Below are 10,979 nucleotides of genomic sequence, written 5' to 3' on the forward strand. Positions count from 1 at the left end.
GGTCCCAGCATTAGGGAGGTTGAGAACAGCTGCTCTGTGGTCTATGATCTCTCCAGCCATTGGCTTTACCAGGTGTACACTATCGGGTATATACACCTTCAGTGGAACAGGTCTCAAATCCAGTCAGCAAGTATCTGTAGGACTCTAGACACTTGGAGAGGAAACCTATCTTCCTACGGTTTCCAGCAGCGGGAGTGGATTCTACCAGTGGGATACTAGAGACCAGAGACCGTGACATCATTTCCTGTGTACACCCCAGAGACAGAAGTCAGTGACTGTACCCGTGCCATGTGTCTGTGGAGGCTGTGAGCTGGCACTTGACTTGTGCTTCTCACCGCTCCTTTGGCTCTTCACCATTCAGGTTTATGCCTGCTGCTTTCCTATGTGCCTTAGGGCTCTCTAAGTGTGAGCTAGGCCACCGCTCAGCACTGCTCCGCCTCTCCACCAGCCTCCTCCAGGGCATAGCCAACCTCTCCTTTGTAGGAGCTGCTGTCAGATACTGAGTGCCCAGGGCTTCCAGGGCTTGCAGGGTGGGGGTGAATCTGGATTTTCGTTAGAAGGATGCAGGAAGCACAAAATTAGGTGTCTATAGATGAGAAGCGATACTAAGCACAGGTGCTGTCGTGGATGTTTATCACATGTCAGACACAGCTAATCACCTGACCAGAATTGTTCCACTTAATCCACTCATCAGCTGGAGCTGATGCCATGACTACATGCACGTCTCAGAACCACAAGCTCACATTTGGAAACTAATAATGTATATCATTATTCCTGTTGTCCCTTTTCCTTTGAAGTGTGAGTATCACGTTTGTGTGCAACAGGTATGCACAGGTGCTACATGTGCATCTGTGTACCACGATTGTGGGCACCAAAGGTTGATATCAGGCATCCTGCTTAATTGCTTTCCACTGAAAACTTGAGGTAGGATCACTAATTCTGCAGCATGCTGAGTAGGTTGGGCTGGCTGGCCTGGGAGTGCCTGGTATCCTTTTATCTCTATCTCCCTGGCATTGGGATTACAAGCATGCCACCATACCCCACACTATTAATGTGGGTGCTAGGTATCAAGCTTATGTCCTCATGCTTGAGTGGCAGGCATTCTACCAACAAAGCTATCTCTCTAGCCCCTTTGTTCTCTTAGGACTTTTTTATTTTTATTTTATATGTACAAGTGTTTTGCCTGCTTGTATGTTTGTGTCCTTAGGGGTCAGGGAGGGGCAATGGATTGCCTAGAAATGGGAGTTACAGTCGTACGCTGCTATGTGGATGCTAGGAACTGAGCGGAGGTCCTCTGGAAGAACAGCCAGTGCTCATAACTGCTAAGCCATCTCTCCAGCTTCCCTTGCCCCCCCTTTAAAAAGCAGTTTTCTTCCCCTCAGTGGTTCCCAAGGGTTAGTTACATTAGTACCATCTGGAGAACTGGTTAAAATGGGTTACTGGACCTGACCCTGGAGTTTCTGTTTTGTTGGTGCTGAGGAAAAGGCCTGAGAACTTGCATTTTTAAGAAGTTATCAGATGGTGCTGATGCAGTCAGTCCTGAGGTCAAGATTTAAGAACTGCTTTAAAATAACATTACTCTAAAACATTTCCTAACCTGATTTGGTATGCCAAGATAAGTACATGAAAGGTAACGGCTTGCCTGTAGTCCAAAGGCTCAGTGGGCAGGTTTGTAGCCTAACTGCCTGGCTTGGTGAGGGAGTGTAGTGAGAGAACTTTGAAGGCTGGAGGGGACACAGATCACAGCCCAAAGGAACTGGCTGCTGAGAACGAGGTTAGCAACTGGTCATGGGTGAGCTGTCCTAGGAAGCCAGACGTCAAACTAGAGCCAGAGATCTGCTGGGAACAGAAGTCAAATGGGGTACAGCTGTTGTCAAAATCCACAGGCTGCTTGGCTGGCCTGAAAGGAAAGAGCTGCAGTAACTGGGGTAAGGAGCCAGAAATGAGCTCCTAGGGTGTGGCTCTGTGACAGTCTGGTGATCATACTGCAGGGTGACTGTGTCTCCCAAACCCACTTTCTTGCAGTTGTGGTGGTGTCTGTCACTGAAACCATGCCTAGGAGATTCCCTGTGGTGGAAGTGATGTGAAACTTTGGAGATGAGACCAAATGTTCTTTCCTTCCTTTGGGATGGGTCCACGGTGTCAATCAAGGGTGGCGGTTTGACCTCTGATGTCCTCCCCTGTGGGCTGCATTTCTCAGCCATAGAAAATGACTCCACTTCAGCATTGAGATTGGCCCTCCAAGCTACCAGCCCTGGGTTAGTGGTTGGATACCTGGCTTCTGTCACGTCTCCCCCATATAATTGAGGGGGCTTGGCTAGCAGAGTCCCTTCCCTTGATATCAAGAGCTGGCTCCTCTGAAGGACTGCATGCCAGCCTCCCTTTGGCAGGCAGGAGTGAAGCTGGACATTCCTCTCCTTACTCCCAGGCCTGCAAGCATTGTCTGCTTTGCCCGATCTAAACCCTGGTTTCCTTTTGTGTCTTTTATCTTATTCCTTGCATTTCTGTTCAGGTAAGAAAGGGTCATATGGTGGTGGTGCACTCCTTTAATCCCAGCACTCAGGAGGCAGAGGCAGGAGAATCTCTGGGTTTGAAGCCAGACTGGTCTACAGAGCGAGTTCCAGAATAGCCAGGACTATACACCCTATCTCCAGGAAAAAGAAAGCAGAGCAAAACAAACAAACAAACAAACAAACTAAAAAGGTCTATTCAGTGCACAGTGTGTGGTCTGCCCTTTGCTAAGGTCAGAATACAGGTATGGTAAAAGAAGTTTTGGTCTTAAGAAACCACAGTGTAGTTGGAAAGACTCTAGTAGACATAAGACATTGAAGTATAAATATGATTCATCTAAAACAGCTCATGCCTCTTCAAGGCCTTGATTCTTAACTGTCCTTCTGACTAGATATTCTTTCTCAAACTCTTTCATATAACCCTTACCCAGGTCATTCCTGAGTAATGTCAGGAAATTGAACCCTACCTCTTCGGAGTCTATTAACTCTGTGCAATTTATTTGTTTACTTCATTTCTTCCATTTACATCATGCAATTTCCTCCTTTGTTAATTTTTTCACGTGTGTGCTTTGGTCGAGGTTATTACAATGTGTGGGCACCTGTGTGCTGTTGTGTGTCTGTGGTCACTTGGCTTTTATGTGGGAACCAGGTTCTGGGTATACAGATTTTAGTCCTCATGTGTGCTTTACCCATTGATCTATGTCCCTCCTTCCTGATTTCTCTTACAAACTTTTCTTCTAACAGCCTCCTGGGTTGTATTGTCATTTCCCACCTTAGACTGTAAGCTCTCTGAGAAGCAGGCCTTTTCACTGAGGATTTGTGTAGAAGGGCAGAACCGGGTCCTAACGCTCATTCATACTCGTTTCCCTTTTATTCCATTAGGATGTGAACACCCAGAGGACTCTTTCTTGAGTCACCTAAGTGGAGAAGAAGCCTGCCTCTCTGGAGAACCTTTTCAAATCTTCTTCCCAAGCGTTCTGGTCTGCACGGCCAGCTCCAGCCATCCTAAGCAGATTCTAATGTGCTGTCCCACTCTCATTTAATCCATGCTCTGGGGAGTTCAAACACAGGATTTAAGCTGTACAGTCCTCCGCGAGGTCTGCATTCATTCTATTTCATAGATGACACGGGATCACGGAGAAAGACTTGCTCACAAGGTAGCAAGGTACTAGTCGGGCAAGGTTGACTAGGCAACAAAGCCCATGTGGTCCCATACCCATGCATCTGTAACTTCTTTCCATCCCTTGTCCCAGAGCCCTTTAAGGTTTCCACCACGCCCCATGAAGACCCTTCCCCACGTTTCCGTGGCCTCTCCATCCTAGCGTGTTTATTCCAGCTGGATCATTGGGCCTGGCCTACCAAGGCTAAGTGGAGAGACGCTGCAGGTGAGGGATGCGTCCTGGACAGAGCTAGCTCCCAGGCCCTCCGCACGGCCTGGCTGCTGGGTGCCCAATGGCTCATGGCAAGGCCCGCAGCGTTGGCACAGGAAAAAGGATGCAAGGAAAGAAGCAGCTGCAAAAGGAAGAAGGAAGACGCAGGCGGACAGGCAGCGCTCCATCCTCTCCGCCGGTGCGGGTGTCGGCGCACGCATGCGCATGCGTGGCGCGCTCGCACCCCACCCTCCCGCGGGCCGCCCTTTCACCCTGGCAACCGCGGCTCGGCAGCGGCGCGCACGGGTTGGGCGCAGACGGGCGGGATCTCTGCGGGACGGGACGGCGCGGACGGCGGCGGAGGTAGCGGGTCTCTAAGGCTCCTCGGGCTTCTCACTCAGCTCCGGTGACAGGTTCGGCCCGGAGGGCTTAGTCCCTAGCCATGGACTCGCAGAAAGTAAGCGGGGGCGCAGCGCCCGGCCGAGAGGGTGGGCGGGGCGCGCGGGGCTGGGCGCGGAGGGCGAGGCCGGGCCTGGGACCCATCCGACCCGACCCGACCCGACCCGACGGGACCTGAGCGTCCGCAGGGAGCGATGGCCGCTCCCGGGACCCCGGACGACCTCTGTCCTGTTCTTGGCTCAGAGCGGGGACTGCGGGGAGGAAATCGCGAGCCGCACCCCGGTCTCCACCGCTCTCTGCGGGCGCTAGGCCCCTTTCTTCCCGCTGCCCGCGGCGTGCTCCGAGGGTGGGTCCCTCCTCGGTTGGAGTGAGGACCAAGGCTCAGCCTCGCGTGGGGGGGGATCCCCGCCCGCCCGCGCGGGAGGAAGCTGGTATCTCTTTTCTTCCACCGTGTCTTCAGCACGGTCTCTGCTCTGTAGGTCCGGGGACCGAATCTCCTTTGTATCTCTGCCCACTGCCTTGCTAGTGGTTTATTTATAAGCAGATCTCCGTGTTTACCTAATTGAGGAAAAAGGCAGTTGCCAGGGCCGCTGCCCCACCCTCGTCCTTCAGTTGGTGAGGCTGGTCAGTTACCCAGTGGTCTTGTTTCGGAATGTTTAATACTTTGAGAACAAGTTTAAGGAAAGCGCTACAGAGTAGCCTTTTTAAATTAAGAAAATAGTGTACTGAATACAGTTGCAACTGAATTTTTAATATTCAATAGTAATTCCTGCATAAAAAATAAACCACCTTGCTATCTTTGTTATGTTATAGTGTAATTGCAATACATTACGGTATAGGAAAGAAAAACACAAGTATTATTAATAATGCAGCAAGGAAAACAAGGGCATTTCTAAGAGGCCAATCTTTTTTATTATTGCATAGAAAGTGCCAGAAAGGCTTATGGAAAAACTGCAATTTTTACCTGAATTCATCTTCCTGAGGAGTACTGGGAGTTATGTGAGGTGTTAAGCATTTACTATTGTAATGCACAAGATTCCATTGTATGTGCTAGCCTCGAAACCCACTTGGGTACATCCAATTATTATTTCCACAACTATACTATAATATCTTTTAAAGAGATTACTAGTATGTCTAAGAATGTGTATTTTGAGTGTGTATACATTTAAAGCATTCTGTTAAGCTTATAAAACATTGCACGACTTATTAGAGGAAAGTCATCATGTGATATTTAAGTGGGCATTAGCAAAGGTCAAAAGGAAGAGCAAGTGCCTGGAGAATCCAGAAAGATGAGTTTCAGGGTGCAGTATGTTTGCTACCTGTACGTAGAGCACACTCGTCTCTTTCACCTTCTGTTCTGTAGAAATAAGAAAAGAATTTACTCTTAGAAAGACTGGATAAAAAACGCCATTTGGAAAACAGTATTTTCAAGTTTACGAATAATTAGTACTAAAATAGTCCGTGCATGGTAAAATGCTAAAAGTGTCTCAATGTAGATCAACTTATCAGGGGACAATGAGGAATCAAGTGTTTGACGACGTGAGTTCTATAAGGACAGACCTGGTTCCAACCAGGTTGTTCTCATCTCAGACAGTGTGTTTGTGCACCCACAGGATACCGTATGTAGTTTTCCCAGAGGTAGTGAAGAGTTAGCTGTTCTTACTGGTGCTGATGTATCATATTGGATAATTCTGAAAAGCCAACTTTTCAATATTAAAATTTTGTTGGAGGTATCAAGCAGTCTTCCTAGTGAAGAGAGCTTGTGCTATGGCTTCCAATGGATATCTAGGTCTAATGTTTGTAATCAGCGCTTGTGCTGTCAATCTGAGCTTCATTTTCTTGTGGTTTGCTGCAGAGTCAGTTACTAGCTACAAATGAACTAATTGGGTATTCTTGTTTGTTACCTAAGACAGTAGTGCACCTGTAGCATGAGATTTCCAGACTATTTCCTGTGATAGAATGTTCACATTAAAATGGTAGCAGAAATGGTACCCGGGTCTATGAAGAAAGCAGTGACATGCTGTAAGTGGCAAAGGAGGCCTGGGGAATTTGGGTTGTGAGTTATTAAGAGGAGCCAGCTCTCTGGTCATACTGTTTATGGGCCATCATAGCTTGGATAATTTGCCAAGAGTCTCCACTTCTTCATCTATAAAATAGAATATCCACTGCAGTCTCTTTTAAGAGTTAGGAGGATTGTGTCCATTTCTGGAAAACCACCTAACAGTATTATCTATGAGCTCTTGTTAAATCGCAGACGCTAAACCTCAAAATCACGCTTTCCAAATCACGCTTTCCTTTTCAGATCCACTCTAGACTTCCTCAAGGTGTGTTTTCTACTTGTTTATCTTTAAGAAATTATTTCAGTTGGTGGTGCCAAGAGACAGTTGTTAAGTCCTAATACAAAGAGGATTAAGAGTTGTGAGTCAGGCAATCTATGATAAAGACATTAACTGGGTGTCTTACAGAAGCTTGATGCTGGCTGCTCAGCACATGGGTCAGCTTCCCCAGCCACTTTTTTTTTCCTTTTGTCTGTGGAAACGACTTCAGTGTTTTGTTAGCAACAGATGCTCTATTTCAGTAGAGGAAGAAGACGAAGTTGCTGTGGGTGTGTAAGGCATACTGTAGGATACAGAAGCAGTATTATCTCCTAGAAATGGACAGAGGGATTTTGTTTATGTAGAGTTTCTGGGACACTTTTGTGAGCAGGATGTGTTCTGGATAGGTGGTTTTGTTTGATCCCCAAACCTTTTGAATATGCCCTTAAGTGGTTCTAAGATAAAATCTCGAAGGTTTCTTTACCTGATGAAATAAATGTGCACATTCAGAGAAAACACTGAAACAAATAAGACAGTTGTGCCTCTTGGGTACTTCTTTTGAATATGGTAGTGCAAGTTAAATTCCGGTGCAGATCACTGGCATTCGTAGGCTTTCTGTTTCTAGGAAAGGTGCTTGTTACAGCAGTGGGGGTGAGAGGGTGGGCAGAGGAAGGGTGCAGTTAGGAGCGTGCTTTGTTAAATGCCTTCCCCATTGCTTTTCTGAGTGTTCTTCCTACCTGGCTAGGGACTGAAAGGTCTCCTTTATACTACAGGGTAAAACAAGCCTGGGGACGTCTGCATTTGTCTCACCTGTTTCCTCTTAAACCCTGATACTTGCAAGACTCACCCCAGATCCAGTTGGGTGGCCATAGCTCTCCGATTGACCCTTGTCCCTTAGCTACTTGCTTTCAATTTAAAAAAGAAAAAGTTTCTCAAGGGAAGTGAAGAAGACTAGAAGTTGGGTGTTGTGCATACATTACTGTGTCAGACTACTTTACACTCTCACAGCAGAATTCTCTCATGGTTCACAGAGTCACTCGGCTAGCAAGTGGCAGTCTGGATTCAAACCAGGTTGATTTTGGTTTTTTGATTTTGTTTTTTTCCATATTCCACACTTTTTCATTACCTCTCTTCAGGCCTGTATTCTTGGCTTCTAAATACTAAAACAATTAAGGTAATTAAAATGTAAAAATATTAGGTCCCAACAGGTAGGAACTGGGGAGATGGCTCAGCAGTTAAGAGCCCTTCCTGCTCTTGCAAGAGGACCAGAGTTTGATTCCAGGACCCACATCAGGTGACTCACAAGCACCTGCATGCATGTGCGCCTCCCCACACACATACACATAATTAAAAAGAAAATAGATTTTTTAAGACAAATAAAATGTTACTAGGGACAAACCCCAGTACAGAGGTCAGGTTTGTTGGTTTGTTTTAGACACTTGTCAGTGTAGTGAAGTGTCGATGCATGGTATAGAGTACAAGTGACAGGAAATCTGGCATGCGAGTCAGGTAAGATCTCTGTCCTGCGTCAGCAGCTCCTCCCCCTTTCTTTCTTTCTCTTCTTGGAGGGAGGGGTGGGAATCTTGCCTCTCAGTAGAGCTGTAGGCCATGAAGTGCCACAGAAATGAACACCATGTGAGTGCCCATGCACTCTATGCTCATATATAAGCACCTTTGTGTTTTTAATTGAACTTGGCAGTTTCTAAATATCAGTAATGAAGCAGGCTTTTTTTTTTTTTTTTAGTTTTAACACAATGCCTCTTTGCAGTGCTTGGCTGAATATCAACAGGATCATCCGTGCAGCGAGCACGTACTGGATGCTGGCTGTAGTGATGGGTATTCCACATGGGCCATACTTTGAAGCAGGTGGATTTGCCAGCAGCCTTCTCTGTGTTCTCACCTCGGCTGATTTTCCCAGCCTCAACAATTTAAATTGATAGCAATTTAAATTTGGTATATAATTATTTATTTTTTAAATATAATTTTTAGCATAGCCAGTCTATGTACCTGTGCTAGATTATAAATACAAATAGTACAAGTTTTATTGCAGGAAATGTTAGTTATAAATAAATACACAAAGGGCTGTAGGGGTCAGTGCTACTACCCACAGTGTTTGAGCATCTCCATCTAGGTTCTCCTTGTGCCTCCCTGACCCCTGGTTTGCTTGTTAGCTAAGTGGTTTGTTATTGGAGGTGGTGGAGTTTTTTGTTTTGTTTTGTTTTGTTTGCCAGTAGGGGTGTCATTGCTCTACTAAGATGGCCATGGGGAGTGGACTAGTACTTAGTCTGTTGTCAGGCCTGGGACCTTGAACCCCAAGGCTTGCTTATACAGGGCAATCAGACTCAGGGGCTTTTAGCTCCAAACCTTGAAAACTAGAGCTTTATAACCCCAGGCCTTAGAAGCCAGAGCCACCTAGCTGAGAAAGGTCAGGTAAGAAGCTTACTGCCCCAGGGCTCCGATCGGGAGTGGCCCGACCAGTCAGAGCCTCAGTTCTAAGTAGTAGCTAGTGAGAACAGCAGCCACTAGTAGTCAGGGACAGCCACTTTGACATGTCTAGTGCTTGGATGTGAGACTCCGTAGTGGCATGAGTTAGGTGTCAAAGCCCTAGCCTTCAAGGCTTGGAGGCTCTTCGGCATGCCTAAGAGAATGGTGTTTGTAGTCTTGGCCACCACCTACCTTTCTACTCTTTGTATTTCTGTCACCAGTTATCGTCTACTGCCTTTACTTTTGCCACTGTTGTTCCTGTTGCTGTCTGGACCATCACTATCTTCTTGATGTTGCTGCTGAGTGGCAGCCACTCTACCTCCACTGAGGGCTATCGCTTGTTTTTCCTGCTACCATTTCAGCCCATTCTACTTCAGATTCATCGGGAAAGAAGAAAAATGAACAGGGCCTAGAGTTACAGCACTGGAGGTAGCCCAGGAGGATGCTGGACAGCTTGGTTATACCGTGGAGAGGAGGGTGTGACATCCAAATGAAGGAGCGTGTTCATGCCAGTCGCTACACCAGCTTCCAGCCTCACCGCTCACTGCCCAGGAGGCGCTTGCTTGTCCTTCACCTAGCAAGGTTTGTTATCCTGGCACAAAGCTTTCCAAGGCCAGGCCAGGTTGTCTGAAGTGGTTGTGACTGGAGAAAAAGGCTCCTGGAGCAAGAGGCCTGGCTTTAGGTGTATTGACCCTTGCAGCCGAGCATTCCCACAGTAATTGTGAAGTATCCAAGACAGCCAAGCCATGAGGGCAGTCTGGCCTGTTGCCACGGAAGGGGTGCCTGGCATAAGGGAAGGCTGTGCACTGCTATTCAAAGACCTGAACAGCTGCTCCTGGTAGCTTAACTCATTGCCATAAAAAGAAAAGAAACCGTTATGGGACATTTACAATAAAGACTTAAAGAGAGCTCACCATAAGCTTATGTTTACTTAGCCTTTCCCCCAGTGCTCTAGGGAGTGTTGGCTCCATCTCACCTCTGACACCACTGAGTGGATCAGTTCTCTGCATGGTTAAAACCTCTTTAGTCTCTCACACGCTTACATCCCCTGACTCCTAGAGGGAGACTACCTCCTCCTCTTCTGACCCCTAACTTACCCAGTTCAGAATAGAAAGGCACGCTCCATCCTGCCAGTTCATTTACTAGTAACTTACCCAGTTGGTAAGTTAGATGACCAGTATTGATCGTTGGTTCAAACAATTCAATCTTACATTTGCACTTAGTACCACTCACAGCTGCTCACTGGGCTTCCCCGCCAGTTAGCTAGTGTATGATTGCAGATCCCTGACGTCTTAGTTCTCCTTTCTTATCTTCTTGCATCATGCCTGAACCAAACACTCTTGTTAATGTTTGCAGTAGCTATGCTCACCTGGTAAGAATTACTGTCTTAGCTTACCTGCTAGGTGAGGCCTTCTAATAGTCAAGTCTTTTTACCTAATTCAGATGAGAACCAAGGTATGAAGTGATACAAGAGGTGCCATTCTGGCAGCAGCTGGATTCGCTGACACACACACACCCCCAAGGTTACCACAACCTTGTCCTGCGGCCCCAATAGAGGTAGTAGTTTACACTAGTGTAAAAGCTGACGCTCCTCAAACAAGTGCCTGGATTGGAATTGGGGCTGTTGATAGCTGCATGACCTAAATTAACTTCTGAAATCTTTATGCAACCATAAATTGTTGACAGCCCTGATAATGATTTTTTAAAACTACTCTTGACATTGGATCTGCTAACTAATGATCTGTCTGAAGAAAGGATTAGCCTCTTTAAATTGCAAGGGCAGAAGTGGTTTCCCAGTGATTCTAGTTTTGTATGTCCTGTTATAAATATGAATGTAGAATTTGTCCCAGAAGTCTCTTGGTCTGAGATGCTGATGGAAGAGCCCATGTGTCAGTAATTTT

The 10,979-nt window shown here is 46.6% G+C and overlaps 1 protein-coding gene across 3 annotated transcripts in view; it reads left to right on the plus strand.

The window, feature by feature from the left end:
* Positions 1-4,207: 4,207 nt before the first annotated feature.
* Positions 4,208-10,979, plus strand: part of Fsd1l (fibronectin type III and SPRY domain containing 1 like) — a 66,242-nt gene continuing 59,470 nt past the window's right edge. For all 3 annotated transcript variants that reach the window (XM_021200251.2, XM_029539884.1, XM_021200252.2), the window contains exon 1: positions 4,208-4,337. In XM_021200251.2, coding sequence (XP_021055910.1) covers positions 4,323-4,337 — 15 coding nt within the window. In that variant the 5' untranslated portion in view covers positions 4,208-4,322. The remainder of the gene's footprint in view (positions 4,338-10,979) is intronic.

This window comes from Mus pahari, chromosome 6, assembly GCF_900095145.1.
Source record: "Mus pahari chromosome 6, PAHARI_EIJ_v1.1, whole genome shotgun sequence".
In the NCBI taxonomy this organism is placed as follows: Eukaryota; Metazoa; Chordata; class Mammalia; order Rodentia; family Muridae; genus Mus; species Mus pahari.